This window comes from Odontesthes bonariensis, chromosome 18 (genome assembly GCF_027942865.1).
Source record: "Odontesthes bonariensis isolate fOdoBon6 chromosome 18, fOdoBon6.hap1, whole genome shotgun sequence".
Lineage (NCBI taxonomy): Eukaryota > Metazoa > Chordata > Actinopteri > Atheriniformes > Atherinopsidae > Odontesthes > Odontesthes bonariensis.
This window is the reverse complement of record NC_134523.1, coordinates 1,402,690-1,421,121: the sequence shown is the minus strand read 5'-3', so window position 1 is coordinate 1,421,121 and position 18,432 is coordinate 1,402,690. Positions and strand designations below refer to the sequence as shown.

The following is an 18,432-nucleotide window of genomic DNA, read 5'->3' as shown; positions in this document are numbered from 1 at the left end:
CATCTCTCGAGCACTCGACCAGCTGTCTTCATTTTCCTCAGCTCAGGGGTAAACCAGGGGGCTGAGCGTGAAAAGGTAACTGTTCTCTCTCTAACAGGAGCATGATGGTCCAAGATGTTAGCGAGGCTGGTGTTATAAAAGTCAACTGCATTAATGGATACTGGGAGGGAGACAGGAATATGAATATTAAGGTCAGTAGCTAGAAGTTCAGAGTTGATCTTTTTCAGATTTCTAAAAGAAATCTTCCGCTTTGGATTGGTGGTACGGTCCAGAAAGGGAAGCTCCAAATAAATAACTTTGTGATCAGAGACTCCCATGTCATAACCAGACCAGAGAGATGTTGCACAGTTAAGGAGTTTGTGTACGAAGTCAAGTACCCTAGTACTTGACTTCGTACTCGGTTAGAGTTAGGGTTAGGGTTAGGTTAGGGTTAGAGTTAGGGTTAGGGTTAGAGTTAGGTTAGGGTTAGAGTTAGGGTTAGGGTTAAGGATAGGGTTAGAGTTAGAGTTAGGGTTGGGGTTAGGTTAGGGTTAGAGTTAGGGTTAGGGTTAAGGATAGGGTTAGAGTTAGAGTTAGGGTTGGGGTTAGGGTTATAGGTTTGGGTTAAAATCATGTGCACTGGCCAACTGAACTGTGGGGAAGGATAGTAAAAAGGTAAAAAAGGTGTTCTCCCCCACCAGAGGTCAGGGTTCGATCCCCAGGCAGAGCACCTGGGCAGAGGAAAGAGAGGGGCCTGCAGCGGTCAAAGTCTATCAATGCCGGGGTGTGGTCCAACAGCCGCACCCCCAGGAGGGGGCGCAGCGCCGGATCAACCCCCGGCCAGGGCCACACGGATCCCAAGAAATAAAACTTATTCTAAATAAAAAAAGGAAGGATAGCAGGAATGTGCCTTCAAGTGTAGCAGTTCCTCTGTGATAGTTTGTTTTTTATGTTTTTTGTAGTTTAACTAAGAAAGAGATAAAAAATACAACAAGTAATTAATTTAAAAGAGAATACCAAGGGGAGGAGTAGGGGACCCATAAGTGCTTGAGTTAGTAAAGTGCTTGATTAAGTGCTAATAGTAAAAAAGTGCTAAAACTCACACAATAAAACACACGATAAAAAGGTAATAAAAGTTAGTAACAAAGGGTACCCTATTTCTACCTATAAATATAAATTAAATCAAATAAATAAATAAATAATTAAGATAAAGTTAAAAAATAAAAAATAAAAATTAAAACATCTTGTTCTGGAGGGGAATCGAACCCCGGTCCGCCGTATGGCAGACCCGGGGCTCTATCCCCTCTGCCATATCGTCTGTTAAAATATTGGGATCCGCGTGGTCACATAAAATGCAGGCACAGGCTTGAGAGGACCGTGCGTGGTCCCAAGCCTGTGAATCCAAATCTTCTCCGCTCTCTTCCTCTGCCCACAAGTCCAACGGTCGTTGTTCTGTAGACCGGATATGATCAGGTGAGTGGATGAATGGGATTGAAAATGTTGGACCAGAGGGGTGTTGAGTCGACCTTCCCCAATGTTATAGAGGTGTTGGGAGAGGCGGGTGTGGATTGAGTGTTTCGTCTCCCCAATGTAATGTTTGTGGCAAAGTGTGCATGTAATGATGTAAACTGCGTTGGTGGTGGTGATGGATAAGGAGCCTAGGATGGGAAAAGCTGTGTCAAGATGTGGGTTATGGATGAATTTCCTATTCTTATAAAAGTGGTTATGTTTGAGTTGGGGTATGGGTCTATGATCTGAGTATTTGGATCTGGTGAGGATGGATTGAAGGCTTTTGTGTTTTCTATAGGCTGAGATGATCTGGTGGTTTTTGAAAATGGGGTGTTGGAGCTGCAGTCTAGAGAAGTTATGTTTTATTAATCTGTGTAAACCAGTGATTTGGTGTGAAAAGGTGGAGACAAATGGTATGAGATGTGGTGGTGAGGAAGGTGTGTGTGGTGTAGGGTATGTATGTTTGTGTGTATGTGTATGAGGTGGGTCCGGGCCGTCTCCGTCCAAGGGATTGGGTTGGAGGGGAGGAAGTTAGGGAAAAGAAGAGGTTTAGGGTTAGGAAAAGGGTTAGGGTTAGGGAGGGAGGGTTAGTGTTAGGGTTGGGGTTGGGCTTAGGGTTGGGTTTAGGAGAAAGAAAGGGAGGGATACAGACCCTGGTTAGGGTAGGGGAAGGGGTTAGGGTTAAGGTCGAGGAAAGGTGGTGGGGACCTATCAGTAGGATTAGGGTTAGGGTTGGTAGGGAGATGGGGTAGAAGGTCATGGTTAGGGCAGGGTGGGAGGGTAATATCGAGAGGAGGGCTTTGAGACGGCCTGGATCCAAGGACCTGGGGTGGGGGATTGGGGTGGGGAGGGGAGGAGGAGCGAGTGGGAGCGAGAGAGGCCAAGGTGTCCCATTTAATGGTACGGAGGAAGCGTTTGGAATAACCTCCGGTTTTGAGGCTTTTGAAGAGGGTACTGGTGGCTATGTGAAAATCTTGAATATCTGTGCAAATCCGGTAGTATCTGATGATTTGTGATTTGATAATGCCTCGAAATGTATGTTTGGGATGATAGCTGGATTTATGGAGTAAAGCATGTGTATCCGTGGGTTTGAAATAAACTGTGGTATATAATGATTGTTGAGTTGTATTGGATGGCCTGAGGAAAACTGTAGTGTCTAAGAAGTTTATGTGAGTTGGGCTTATTGTGTATTTAACTGTAATGGAGGGGTGATGGTTATTTAGGATATTGATAAATTCAGGAATCGTGGGGCCAAATTCCAAATATGTCGTCCAGACATCTGAGGTATAAAGTGGGTTGTAGGGGACACTTTTGGAGGGCTTCCCGCTCCCACTCGCTCATATAAAGATTAGCATAGGAGGGGGCAAATCTTTGGCCCATGGCTGTCCCATTAATCTGAAAATAAAACTGGTTATTGAACACAAAATCGTTGTTATTGAGGCAGAGTGAGATTAATTGTAAGAGTTCCTTGTCCGGTCTTTTGGGGTCTGGGTGGTTCTGAAAGATGGTAGTGAGGGTTTGAAGGCCTAGTTGGGTGTTGATGTTTGTGTATAGGCTAACAATGTCTATCGTGAAGAGTTGTGCTGAATGGGGGACAACCATGGGCCTTATGGTTTGAAGGAAATGATAGGTGTCACGGATGTAGCTGGGGTGTTGGGTGGAGAGGGGACCTAGAAAATGGTCGATATACTGTGAAATGTTGTAGGTGGCACTGTTACAATCTGAGACTATGGGTCTACCAGGAGGAACCTCATAGGGAATGGTCCAGGTTTGTGGATCTTTGTGAATTTTTGGCAGTAAATAAAAATAACGGGGTCGTGGGTTGTCGGGTCCAAATAAGAAGTCTGTTTGTTTGGCTGAGATGTATTTTTTATTTCTAAGTGTTTGAATTATTTGCCGGAGTTCTGTCTGGGTTTGAAGTTGAATGGGAGTATCTAAAGGTCTATAATATTTTACATTATGAAGTTGTCTGTGGGCTTCTATGAGATATTGTTGTCTGTCCAGTATGACTATTTTGGAACCTTTGTCGGTGGGTTTGATGATGATATTGTGGTTCTGAGTAAAGGCTGAGTTATACTTCTTTTAACTGCCCTTGCGCTTGCGTCTTGCGCGTATGTTAATGGCTCGAGACGTTTATGCTTCATTTTGCTTTGTCGGCGGTTGCGTGTGCTGCGTGGTGATTCACCGCCAGGACAGTAGGTGGAGCAGCGGGTTTTTTCAATGACAAGCCTACTATGATGAAAGGAAATTCACCGCCAGGAGCTCTTTGGCAAGTCTCTCTTCCATAGATTCATGCTTCTTCTTCTTCTTCTTGTAAATAGCCGGTATTTTGTCAGATTTTCAACACCTTGGGGGTCTAAACGACTACTTTCTCGCCTGAAAATGTTTCAAATGTTGCTACAGTTATATATTTACAGAGTTTAGCCTATAGCTTAAGGGAAATCAGCTTTTCAGGCCGGCTGATTTCGGCTCGGGCAGGAGTGAAGTGCACTGTGTTTTCGACCACAGCCAGTGGCTTGCGCTTGCGTCTTGCGTGAAGTTTAGAAAATTGAGGTGACACACGCAAGCACGCAAGGGGGGGCTTGCAACCGCGCAAGGGCTTGCGTTGCGGCTTGCGTCTTGCGTTGCGTCTTGCGTTACCGACTATAAACCAGGCTTAAGTTCTGTGAGGGCCCTGCGTTCGGCTCCCGACAGATTGTCTGACACATCTGTGTGTTAGGGGTTAGGGTTAGGGTTAGAGTTAGGGTTAGAGTTAGGGTTAGGGTTAAGGTTAGAGTTAGGGTTAGAGTTGGGGTTGGGGTTAGGCTCAATGGCCCCCTCCTACGTGATGTCCCAGTTCGGACTCCTGTTCAACCACCATGGAGTTTGGTATAGGTGCCAAGGGAGGTGCACTGTCGCTCAGGACCTAACTGATGGTTGCTGCGTGTGCTGGGATGGTCTTGGAGTAACTCAGGAGGCCGTGGGAAACTCCGTGCATTTCTGGATCTATATTTTTTAAAAAGTGGGTGTGTTAGACACAAGGTCCGTATCCGTGTGTGTCATGTGTTGTGGGTGGAGAGGATAGAGAAGAGGATGAGAAAAGGAGAGCAGGAAGGGGGGTTTTTTTTAATCAGGACGGGTGGGGTTAAGTTCCAGGCGGTCCGAGTTATGGTCGGGGCGGGTGGAGTTAAGGACGGGGCGGGCGGAGTTAAGGTTGGGGCGAGTGGGGTTAAGGTTGGGGCGGGCGGAGTTAAGGTTGGGGCAGGTGGAGTTAAGGTCAGGGCGAGTGGGTTAAGGTTGGGGAGGGTGGAGCTAAGGTTGGGGCGGGCGGTGCTCGGGTCGGGGCGAGCGGGGTTAAGGTGGGGGCGGGTGGAGTTAAGGTTGGGGCGGGTGGAGTTAAGGTCGGGGCGGGCGGAGTTAAGGTCGGGATGAGCGGGGTTAAGGTTGGGGTGGGTGGAGTTAAGGTCGGGGTGAGTGGGGTTGAGTTTGGGGTTAGAGTAGGGTTAGAGTTAGGGTTAGAGTTAGGGTTAGAGTTAGGGTTAGAGTTAGGGTTAGAGTTAGGGTTAGAGTTAGGGTTAGAGTTAGGGTTAGAGTAGGGTTAGAGTTAGGGTTAGAGTTAGGGTTAGAGTTAGGGTTAGAGTTAGGGTTAGAGTTAGGGTTAGAGTAGGGTTAGAGTTAGGGTTAGAGTAGGGTTAGAGTTAGGGTTAGAGTTAGGGTTAGAGTTAGGGTTAGAGTTAGGGTTAGAGTTAGGGTTAGAGTTAGGGTTAGAGTTAGGGTTAGGGTTAAGGTTAGAGTTAGAGTTAGGGTTAGAGTTAGGGTTAGGTTAGGGTTAGAGTTAGGGTTAGGTTAGAGTTGGGGTTGGGGTTGGGGTTAGAGTTAAGGGAACAGTAAGCAGATCTTTTACCTTCTCGTAGTACTTGACTTCGTACTCGGTGCGGCTGCTGTTGGGGTAAGATGGCTCCCTCCACACCAAGGTGATGCTCTTCTGCTCGATCTTCTCCGCTCGCAGCTCGCTGATCAGAGACGGCGCTGCAGAGGAAGAGGAGAGGGGAGGAAGGTGAGCTCATTCAGTGTGCACACAGCTGTGAGAGAGCGGGTCTACGCTCACACGAGAGAACACAAGAAGAAGAGATGCATCAGTCTCACTGACCGTCAATCAGAGCCGGCGTGCACGGACTGAAGCTCTGCAGCGACTCTGAACCAAACAGAAGTTCTGTGGCGTCATTGATCATCACAGAGATGAATTATCTAAACAAAGCTCTCCTAATTTAATGTCCTCTACTCAAAAACAGTTTCATTAGTGGACAGGCTGCACAGAGCCCAGTAATCAGCAACACCGCCCACGTGCGCTTAGCTGCTAATTAAAGCACGTTTAACGGAGTATAAAGTGAGTTGTCAGGGAAAAACTGAGGGAATAACGGGGTGCAGTTCAGGTGTGAGAAGTTTTCTGTCACTTATTCCAACGTCTGTCTCAGAAATTGTCTGTCTCGTCCGATTGGACGAGCAGGCTGAGCCCAGCACACACACTTCAACACACTTCAACACACACACACACACACACACACACACACACACACACACACACACACACACTTCAACACACTTCAACACACACACACACACACTTCAACACACTTCAACACACACACACACACACACACACACACACACACACACACACACACACACACACACACACACACACACACACACACACACTTCAACACACTTCAACACACACACACACACACACTTCAACACACTTCAACACACAGGGTGGCATGGCAGGAAGTGGTGGTGAGTGTTGGTTTGGCTCAGTAAGCGAGGGATGAAATGGATGCAGGCTGCCATCTGAAATGCTTTCTGCACTCCCACACGCACACACACTCTGACTTTCACATGTAACATGGAGGCCCTGTGGGCAGTAAGCCTCCCCAGCTCTGCTGTGGAAGCACTCAGGTGATGTTTTTAATCATGTGACCGACACAAACAGCTCCTGATTGTCACGCCATGGGACTCATGTCTTAAGTTTTATGTTTTAGGGTTACGTTTTGGTGTTCAGTTTATGTCCAGGTTTTGCTTTTCAGTCTTTTTCAGTCATTGTTTTTCCCCCTCACTCAGGTCATTAGTTTCATTCACGTCACCTGCACTCATCAGTTCCCCACAGTACTTAGGTTCCCTGTTTGCTTTCAGTTATCGTGAGATCCTTGCACCATACATGTGCACCATCACGCCACGTCTTGTCTTTTTGAAGTTAAGTATTTATCCACGCCATGCTAAGTTGTTTGTTTGCTCCTATTCTTGTTAATGTGTTTTTTGAGTCCACAGTTTAGGTTTCTTTGTTATCTGGCTCAGCCGCGCCTTTTGTTTGTACTTTGTTTTTTCTGTGAATAAATCCCAGTTTTCTTTTCATCCTCAAAGTCTGCATCCGCGTCCTACCTCATCACCCCCTTACTGACACTGATCAGGTCCAGCACACCCAACCAATCACTGACCAGGAAGATGGCTTTCAGACTTTAAAGACTCTGTGATGAAAGAACAACATCAAGAATTATAGACAGCAGCTGAACAAATCCAGTGACTTCACCTGTACAGCGGCCGAACAGACCCACACATCCCTCAGCAGGAACAGAGGTGTGCATCTGCTTCGTGTTTCAGCAGCAGAGCCGTGTGTCCAGCTGTAAACTGTCACTCTGCTGGAGGTGGACTCACATGAGCGGCGTCACCACTAAAAGCTGCCAGGTTATCGTAGCTCTGCTCAGGTCTCTGTGCTCAGGTCTCTGTCGGGTTTCTGATGAAACTTTGGCCCAAAATGGCAGTGGCTGCATCTCTGTGTCGTTATCAAAGAAGACAGACAGGCGAGCGTCTGTCCCCGGAGGCGCCAGCAGCAGCAGCAGCGGCAGCGGCGGCGGCGGCGGCGGCAGGCCTGAGCATCTCACGCTCCTCGGTGTGTTTCCTGCCTCCTCAGGCTCCTCACCTGCTTATCTCTCCTCCTGCCGACACCACTCCGTCTGCATCGGGGCCCTCGGGGCTCCGCCGGTCCCTGCAGGCCTCTGAGATGACATCCATCTTGTCAGGAGTAGCTTTCATTGTTGGACTCCTGGCTGCGTGCAGCCTTCCCTGCGCCCGTGAATATTAAAGAGGGTGAGTGCCTGTGAGCGTGCCTGTGAGCGTGCATGTGAGCGTGCATGTGAGCGTGCATGTGAGCGTGCAGAGTGTAAGAGCTGGTGACAGCAGTGATTGAGTGAGCTGTATCTGTCAGGCCTGCTCGGGCTCAGATGCTGGAGGAGAGCCAGCAGTGATGATCCCCTCAGCTCACACCTCCGGCTTCATGCTGCAGTTAAACACCGACAGCACAGGAACGGGAACATTTCATTCCTCTTTCTTCTGCTCCCCGGGGCCTCAGCCCAGTATCTCTATCAGAGGTTCCCACATCCCAGGGGAGTGCACGTTGCCACGTGCGTGACTTTAAATGTGAGTTTAAACTTTTTGTCTTTGTTAACTTTTTGCAAGCTGAAATAAAAAAAGTCTTTACAAACGTGTGAACTGTTCAGATATTCTGCAGAGGACACATCATTTTTCAGTTCAAACCACTTGGTTCTGGCTCTGCGTAATGTGCAGCCAGGGTTCTGTTGAGAGCTCGTAAATCTGACCATATTACACCTATTCTCCATGATCTGCACTGGCTTCCTGTCACTTACAGAATTCAGTACAAAATTGCTCTCATCACCCATCAATGCTTAAACGGAACCTCACCAGATTATCTGAAGGACCTTCTCATTCCACATTCATCCACCAGATCTCTACGATCACAAGACTGCAACCTCCTCCACCTTCCTCGATCCAGATTAAGGACCATGGGAGATCTCAGTGGCTGCCCCCCGTCTCTGGAACTCTCTCCCGGTCTATCTGAGAGCTCCGCAACCACTGGGCGACTTCAAAAGAGGCTTAAAGACTTTTCTTTTTAAGCAAATGCTGGGCTCTGTGAGAAAGTCCTGGTTCTACAGGACTGCAAGCCTGCATTTTCCTGTTGACTGGTTCCAGAACAGCCGGATAATAAGTGCAGGCAGAGGGTGGAGGCTCTGCTTCCACAGAATAACTCTGGCACGAGTCCAAGGCTGTGCATGAACATGGTGGAGTATTAACAAAATGACAGCTGAGGAAAAAGAAAAAGGACTCTGTTCAGCCTGTTCTGGACCGGCTGACCACTTAAAGCTCTTTTACAGGTGAGAAAAACACATCGTCATGGACAACCAACGTTTTCAGCTGATGTGACGGTACCCACCACACTGGAAAAAATGCCCCTCCAAAAATAAGTAAAAAAACAACAAATAAAATACGTTTTTGCTTGAAATAAGCAAAAAAAATCTGCCAATGGAACTAGTGAAAATCGGCTTGTCCAGATTTCTTGAAATAAAATGTGATATTTAGGACTTTTGAGATAAAAGTGATCTTGAAATTAGCTTAAAAACCTCTTCAGATGAAAAAAAAACAGCTTGTTTCATGTGAAATCCGACTCAAAACAAGATGTTTTCAAGACTTTTTCATTTAACAAGATATTCCAGATGTATTGTATTAAAACAAGTCCCTATATCTGGCTGAAATGGTGCTTGTTAGGCAGTTGTGTCTGATATTAAGTGGAATGAGATATTTTGATTAGAAATGAGACAAAGTAAGATTTAGATTTTTTCCAGTGCATCCTGGATGTGTTCAAACATACAGAAAACTCTCTAACAGTCAGCTACTGTGGCAACATATCGCAGATATTATTACAATAACCTGAGCCCTGATGAAGGAAGGATGGGAGGAAAATGGAAGAAGAGAAAGAAGCTGATATCCAGCTGAGCAGCTGCAGTCTCAGACAGGTTTATCTGCAGTTATTATCATTCACATCACTGTTGGAAGAAAACAGGAGGAGATGTGTTTAGAGAGAGAGCGACACACACACCGACACACACACCGACACACACACCGACACACACAAAGAGTATTTCTGACTGTTGGTGGGAGGAAGTGTGCAGAGAAGACACCTGGATGAGCCTCATTTCCATCTAAACTGCTAAATTATATGTTGCATGGATACAAGCTACCTGCGTGTTGGCCTGATTAGATGTGTCAGTCTGTAGGTGGGGGAGAGAAAGGAGAGAGGAGGGGAGAGAAAGGAGAGAGGAGGGGAGAGAAAGGAGAGGAGGGGAGAGAAAGAGAGGAGAGAGGAGGGGAGAGAAAGAGAGGAGAGAGGAGGGGAGAGAAAGGAGAGGAGGGGAGAGGGGAGAGAAAGGAGAGGAGGGGAGAGGGGAGAGAAAGGAGAGAGGAGGGGAGAGAAAGGAGAGAGGAGGGGAGAGAAAGGAGAGAGGAGGGGAGAGAAAGAGAGGAGAGAGGAGGGGAGAGAAAGGAGAGGAGGGGAGAGAAAGGAGAGAGGAGGGGAGAGAAAGAGAGGAGAGAGGAGGGGAGAGAAAGGAGAGGAGGGGAGAGGGGAGAGAAAGGAGAGGAGGGGAGAGGGGAGAGAAAGGAGAGAGGAGGGGAGAGAAAGGAGAGAGGAGGGGAGAGAAAGGAGAGAGGAGGGGAGAGAAAGAGAGGAGAGAGGAGGGGAGAGAAAGGAGAGGAGGGGAGAGAAAGGAGAGAGGAGGGGAGAGAAAGGAGAGAGGAGGGGAGAGAAAGAGAGGAGAGAGGAGGGGAGAGAAAGGAGAGGAGGGGAGAGGGGAGAGAAAGGAGAGAGGAGGGAGAGAAAGAGAGGAGGGGAGAGAAAGAGAGGAGAGAGGAGGGGAGAGACTCGCTGCCTGACGTATTCAGAAGGACCCGGTCAACGGAATCTGAGAAACCAAGAAGAAGAGAAGACTTTTAATCTGCAGCCGGACCGGTTCTGGTTCTGAACAGGCCCGGTGTGCACATGTGTGGATGTGTCACATCTTCACATCTTTCCTGCTCAGTGACAACGAGTCAGGTGGAGACGCTGATCTCATTCATAGTTAAATTACTATACACACACACTATATACACACACACACTATATACACACACACTATATACACACACACACACTATATACACACACACACACACTATATACACACACACACACACTATATACACACACACACACACTATATACACACACACACTATATACACACACACACACTATATACACACACACACACTATATACACACACTATATACACACACACACTATATACACACACACACACACACACACTATATACACACACTATATACACACACACACACACACACAAACACTATATACACACACACACTATATACACACACACACACACACACACACTATATACACACACACACTATATACACACACACACACACACACTATATACACACACACACTATATACACACACACACACACACACTATATACACACACACACACTATATACACACACACACACACACACACACTATATACACACACACACTATATACACACACACACACACACACTATATACACACACACACACTATATACACACACACACACACACACTATATACACACACACACTATATACACACACACACACACACACACACACTATATACACACACACACTATATACACACACACACACACACACACACACTATATACACACACAATATATATACACACACACACACTATATACACACACACACTATATACACACACACACACACACTATATACACACACACACTATATACACACACACTATATACACACACACTATATACACACACACACACACTATATACACACACACACACACTATATACACACACACACTATATACACACACACACTATATACTCACACACTATATACACACACACTATATACACACACACACACTATATACACACACACACTATATACTCACACACTATATACACACACACTATATACACACACACACACTATATACACACACACACACACTATACACACACACACACACACACACACACACACTATATACACACACACACACACACACACACATGCATGCAGATGTGTGCAGCTGGCATGTTGGGTTAGTGCCACGGTCTTTGGTTGTTCAGGTAATAATGATTGGCAGCTGGTTGGACCTATCACAGCCTCCCAACATGTTCAGATATCAGACTAACTTCATCTTTCCCCAGTGGGCCGTTCAGTCAGACAGCAGAGCAGCTTCTGACACCCACATGAGCAGATAATCAGCTCAGAGCAACATCAGGATCATTGACCTGCTGTCAGTGTTCAGCAGAAGGAAAAAAAGAACCACAACACGGCTTTGTTTCCTCATCACATCAGAACAAACTCTCTGGAGAGAGCTGCCAGATTGACTCATAATTCAGCTCCTTTAACTGGACTCCAGTAGCCTGTTCACACTGTTTCTGCCCTTTACTGGCAGCCCATTAAAGCAGAAACTCAGGGAAAACCTGAGCATGCACTGGAAAAAATGCCCCTCCAAAAATAAGTAAAAAAACAAATAAAAGACGTTTTTGCTTGAAATAAGCAAAAAAAATCTGCCAATGGAACTAGTGAAAATCGGCTTGTCCAGATTTCTTGAAATAAGATGTGATATTTAGGACTTTTGAGATAAAAGTGATCTTGAAATTAGCTTAAAAACCTCTTCAAATTAAAAAAAAAGCTTGTTTCATGTTAAATATGACTCAAAACAAGATGTTTTCAAGACTGTTTCATTTAACAAGATATTCCAGATGTATTGTATTAAAACAAGTCCCTATATCTGGCTGAAATGGTGCTTGTTAGGCAGTTGTGTCTGATATTAAGTGTAATGAGATACTCAATGAGACAAATATACTTGGTGAGATTTAGTTTTTTTCCAGTGTGTGATCAACAGGACGCCTGCGTCCTCACATTCTCTGAGCAACGAGGTCAAAGCGCTGTTTAATGCAAAAAATGCAAAAAGAACAAAGAGCTATGAGGCTGAAAGCATCAGGTAACTGATCTGATGCAGGAACAGACTGAAAGTTAGAGGTGCAGTGTGTGTGTTGGCCTGATGATCTGAACGTTTCATCCAGCTGCTGTCAGAGTGTCAGCACCCAGAGATGCTGCCAGCCTTCCCTCCCCTCCAGCAGAAAACAAACAGAAGAGCTGCCCAACTCTCCACACACGGAGATAAAGACCTCACCCAGTATTAGTCTGAGTCTGAGGCAGTTCTCACCTTTCTGTATCTGCTGACAGCAGCCGTGCATCAAACCCTGAATAATCCTCTGATTCTGGGGATAACATCCTGTCAGAGAGCTTTGTTGTTCTTCCCAAACATCCTGCAGCAGCCTGTAAATCCACGTACAAAGGACTCTCAGAGTGCCTCTTCATAGACTCCAATTATAATCCAAGAGGTAGGCAATTAAAATTCCCATCACGGGGTGACAAAGCGTCTTAAGTGGCTGGGCTACGGTCCTGAAAAGTAGCTTGATGACTCTATTCATTTGGTGCCTGCTGAAGCCTCACCTTCCCATCACTTCTAATTAAAGGATCCGAGCGGAGGGCCGGAGGCGGGACGAGCGCCGGGGGGGCTGCTGGAGACTAAACGACAAAGAGTTCTGACACTTTGCAGCTCACTCAGTGAAAGGAAGAAAAAAACAACAGCTTCTGACACCAAATCCGTTCAGAGGCAGACTTATGAGCGTTCAGTCAAACAGAGACGTGCACTGCTCTGTCAGAATCATCCAGGAAGTCATCGTCCCGTCTCCTTTAATCAAACAGGCTCCACTGTACTGCAGCACTGCGCATCGCCTTCTTTCACAGCCTCTCTGCAGCTGCTCAGGGGGAAATAAACCAAAAACTTTTCATCAGATATGTCTGTCTGAAGCATCTTTAAAGATCAGAGGCTCTTTGTCCGTCCAGCTCTCGGACTGTGAGACAGTCATCGGCGTCACGGACGATTAGTTCCAGCTTTAAACGGCTCAGCTGGTTTCATTAGAGGGATTTTTAAAGATAACAGTTGCTCATTGTTACTCCTCCTCTGTTCCACAAACAGAACTTTCTCATTAATGAAGAGTTTTTAATATGAATCCATGTGAAGTTCTTTCAGAATTAAAGCAGGTTCTGTCGTTCGGCTCTGTCATGACCGGCTGTGCTCTGCAGGGGTTTCCCTCATATCTGTCTGCCTCTAAGGCTGTGTTCCAAACCGCCTACTTCTCCTACTACTCCTACTACTCCTACTAACTTTAACTTTTTTTAAGTTCCCGGATGCATCCTAGATTCTCCTAAATGTTGGGTATGCATCATGAGGTTACTACTCGTACTCAAACTACCCAAGATGCAACGTAACGTGACGTCGCCGATCGTCATTTCCTGTCAAAACGGCAGTTTCAAGCTAGCTACAACGAGGGTAGGTTCACTTCCTGTTTTCAAAACAAAAGCACCAATTGTATGGTAATGGCTTTCCCTATGATAAAAGGCAACGGGTATTTTATTTTGTGAAAATAACCGGAAGTGCGTTGCTCACTGCGGCTAGCTTTAGTAGCGCCGAATTCGCGGGAACAAAATTATAAACAGCCGGTATTTTGTCAGGTTTTCAACACGTTGGGGATCTAAACGACTACTTTCTCACCTGAAAATGTTTCAAATGTTGCTAAAGTTTACAGAGTTTAGAGCTTAAGAGAAATCAGCTTCAGGCCGGCTGATTTCAGCTCGGGCAGGAGCGAAATGCATTGTGGGTAAATGCTCTGCATACTGTCTGATCAATGAGTATGTAGTATGCAGTATGTAGTATGTAGTATGTAGTATGTAGTATGTAGTATGTGGTTTCGAACACAGCCTAAGTCCAGCTCCTCTTCCTCTTCTCTGTCCTACGGTGTCCCACAGGGTTCAGTTCTGGGGCCTTTATTCTTCCTGTTTCTGCTGCCTCTTTAAGGACATGTCCTCCCACTATGCAGATGACACTCAGCTGTATTTTGTTATTTTAATGTTCCAGCCTTTTGTTGTGAAGATCTTTTTGATTTTTATCTTTTCTACAAATAAAAATGAACTTTTTAAAGAGCTCTCTGTGACACCTGATCCCGTTTTCATAAGTTCAACAGCACCATCGGTGGTTGGAGTGTGTTCGGCTCAGACGTTCCACATCTGTACCTTACAAACAGATGTGGTTTTTCAGATGTGAAAACATGGAACATTTGCAACAGTTTCTCCAGAATAAACAGCCTGAAGGACAAACACTAACTGATGCTGTCAGGACATTTATCCCTGCTGATATGAGACCACAGTCCTGAGAGAAGAGGTGGAACAACATGTACTGAACCTGAACCTTTTGTCCTGGGACACTCAGAACATTTGGTACTGTTAGCATCACATAGCTTTCAGATTCCACCACACTCTCTCTCATTTCTGCTCATTTTCAGTCTTCAGAATCTGTTACTCCTCCTCTGCTTCTCTTTGACTTTTTATCTGTAAACCTGCCTCAGACCTTCACTGACATCCATTCTACAGTTTTCAGCTATGTTTTCAGTTTCAGCTGCATGCCATTCTGGAGGAATCCGTCCCTTTTGCTCTTCACCCAGAAGGCTTTCTGCTCATAATGCTGCTCTCTCCATCCCGTCCCTTCTATATTCATTCCCCTCCCCTCTCCTCCCTTTATGCATCCATCTCTGAGGCCCCAGAAACTCTGCAGGGACCGGGCATCTAAAGCCCGGCCAGTAATCCTCTCAGGATATTGAAATGCCAATCCCTCCTCCTCCCTGACCCGCACCTCCACCTCATCTCTGCAGCCTTCCTGCATCCCGTCTTCTTCTCCGCCTCGACTAAAGGGCTTTGGATGCTCCACCGGGGGCCGACACACTCGCCCTCGCACACCGGTTACACAAACGCACACATCAGGAGCAGTTCTGTGGCGGGATGTCATGACCGCATCATTTCTTAAACACAGATATGGAGCATGAAGCGATGTAACAGTGTGTACAACAAGCACACGACCTGGATCCCTAATGTATCCCTAATCCACGAATGCACGAGGAGCCCCCAACCCCCCCCGCCAAATCCGATGCTTCGTTTCTCCAGCTTCTCTCCTATTATCCATCCACCCCTCCAAGACACACCACATAAACTCCCCCCACCCCTCAGTGGCCTGGAAGGTCTTGATAAAACCTCATCTGCTTTGGGAGGAATCCAGTCCTCCGCTGTGCATGTGCAAAAAACATGAAAGAATTCTATTCACGTTTGGTTTTAATGTCACAATGTCTTACATGCTGTTTCTGATGGCTGGGATGGAACTTTTATAAATATAAATTGACCCCAGTGAATCTTTTTTTGTGTTTTTGTGAGTAACAAAGTCGCTGAGCGCAGCCTAAAATCCTCCAGGCTCTCAGGGCCCCCGAGGTGCCGGGTAACAAAAAAGAGCCATTACTAACAGGCTTACTGTGCTTAGAAAACAAACACGGATCCGTAAGAGAAGGTGGGGAGCGGTGGGGAGCGGCGAGGACGGCGAGGACGGCGGGGACGGCGAGGACGGCGGGGACGGCGAGGACGGCGAGGAGCAGCGAGGTGCAGCGAGGTGCAGAGAGGACGGCGAGGAGCAGAGAGGACAGCAAGGAGCAGCGAGGACAGCGAGGAGCAGAGAGGACAGCGAGGAGCAGAGAGGACAGCAAGGAGCAGCGAGGACAGCGAGGAGCAGAGAGGACAGCGAGGAGCAGAGAGGACGGCGAGGAGCAGAGAGGACAGCGAGGAGCAGAGAGGACAGCGAGGAGCAGAGAGGACGGCGAGGAGCAGAGAGGACAGCAAGGAGCAGCGAGGACAGCGAGGAGCAGCGAGGACAGCGAGGAGCAGAGAGGACGGCGAGGACGGCGAGGAGCAGAGAGGACAGCGAGGAGCAGAGAGGACGGCGAGGACGGCGAGGAGCAGAGAGGACAGCGAGGAGCAGAGAGGACGGCGAGGAGCAGAGAGGACGGCGAGGAGCAGAGAGGACAGCAAGGAGCAGCGAGGACAGCGAGGAGCAGAGAGGACAGCGAGGAGCAGAGAGGACGGCGAGGAGCAGAGAGGACAGCAAGGAGCAGCGAGGACAGCGAGGAGCAGAGAGGACGGCGAGGAGCAGCGAGGACAGCGAGGAGCAGAGAGGACGGCGAGGAGCAGCGAGGACAGCGAGGAGCAGCGAGGACGGCGAGGAGCAGAGAGGACAGCGAGGAGCAGAGAGGACGGCGAGGAGCAGCGAGGACGGCGAGGAGCAGAGAGGACAGCGAGGAGCAGCGAGGACAGCGAGGAGCAGCGGGGACGGCGAGGAGCAGCGAGGACGGCGAGGAGCAGAGAGGACGGCGAGGAGCAGAGAGGACGGCGAGGAGCAGAGAGGCGAGGAGCAGAGAGGACGGCGAGGAGCAGAGGCAAGGAGCAGAGAGGAGCAGAGAGGACGGCGAGGAGCAGAGAGGACAGCGAGGAGCAGCGAGGACAGCGAGGAGCAGAGAGGACGGCGAGGAGCAGAGAGGACAGCGAGGAGCAGCGAGGACAGCGAGGAGCAGAGAGGACGGCGAGGAGCAGAGAGGACAGCGAGGAGCAGAGAGGACGGCGAGGACGGCGAGGAGCAGAGAGGACAGCGAGGAGCAGCGAGGACAGCAAGGAGCAGCGAGGACGGCAAGGAGCAGAGAGGACGGCGAGGAGCAGAGAGGACGGCGAGGAGCAGAGAGGACAGCGAGGAGCAGCGAGGACGGCGAGGAGCAGAGAGGACGGCGAGGAGCAGAGAGGACAGCAAGGAGCAGCGAGGACAGCGAGGAGCAGAGAGGACAGCGAGGAGCAGCGAGGACAGCGAGGAGCAGAGAGGACGGCGAGGAGCAGAGAGGACGGCGAGGAGCAGAGAGGACGGCAAGGAGCAGCGAGGACAGCGAGGAGCAGCGAGGACAGCGAGGAGCAGAGAGGACAGCGAGGAGCAGAGAGGACAGCGAGGAGCAGAGAGGACGGCGAGGAGCAGAGAGGATGGCGAGGAGCAGAGAGGACGGCGAGGAGCAGAGAGGACAGCGAGGAGCAGCGAGGACAGCGAGGAGCAGCGGGGACGGCGAGGAGCAGCGAGGACGGCGAGGAGCAGAGAGGACGGCGAGGAGCAGAGAGGACGGCGAGGAGCAGAGAGGCGAGGAGCAGAGAGGACGGCGAGGAGCAGAGGCAAGGAGCAGAGAGGAGCAGAGAGGACGGCGAGGAGCAGAGAGGACAGCGAGGAGCAGAGAGGAGCAGAGAGGACGGCGAGGAGCAGAGAGGACGGCGAGGAGCAGCGAGGACAGCGAGGAGCAGCGAGGACGGCGAGGACGGCGAGGAGCAGAGAGGACAGCGAGGAGCAGCGAGGACAGCGAGGAGCAGCGAGGACGGCGAGGACGGCGAGGAGCAGAGAGGACAGCGAGGACGGCGAGGACGGCGAGGAGCAGCGAGGAGCAGAGAGGAGCAGAGAGGCAGAAGATGGCAGGAAGAGACGCTGCAGACAGAGATCAGCTTCTCAGAATAGTGAGGACCAGAAACGGTCCAGACGAGGAAATGAGGAAGGAAATAGAGTGTAAAAAAAGAAGGGATGAGGATACCAGGGGAGGGGGAGGTTAAGAAAAAGCACAGAGTAATAAAGAGATGATGAGGTGGGAAAGGTGAGAGTGGGGGGGGGGGATGTGCTCCCAAATCCCTGCTGCAGTATTTATAAAGGTCAGCGGGTTCTGATGGTGATAAGTCTTCATGGGGAGCTGCTCACAGATACAGCAAACCTCCACATCTCAATGGCTGATGTATGCTGCCACCATACAAAGATATGTCGGCCATGTTGGGGAGGGCACGATGCTCATAGCAGACATCTATGAAATGGACCAGAATCCATCGAATTCTGTGCGGATCATCATTCGGTTTAATGATTTAAGCACTTTTAAATCCAGGTTAAAAACATTTCTCTTTCGGTGTGCTTATGGTTGAGTTTATATTTTTTATTTTTCCCCTCTTCTTTGATTGCTTTTAATTTTTATTCTATTTTTATTTATTTTTTTCTCTTTAA

At 48.4% G+C, this 18,432-nt stretch overlaps 1 protein-coding gene across 3 annotated transcripts in view; it reads right to left on the bottom strand.

Moving 5' to 3' along the window:
• The window catches only part of epha10 (EPH receptor A10), a 226,928-nt gene that overhangs the window by 45,232 nt on the left and 163,264 nt on the right, over positions 1–18,432 (bottom strand). For all 3 annotated transcript variants that reach the window (XM_075450393.1, XM_075450394.1, XM_075450395.1), the window contains exon 6: positions 5,372–5,496. In XM_075450393.1, the coding sequence (XP_075306508.1) occupies positions 5,372–5,496 (125 nt within the window). The remainder of the gene's footprint in view (positions 1–5,371; positions 5,497–18,432) is intronic.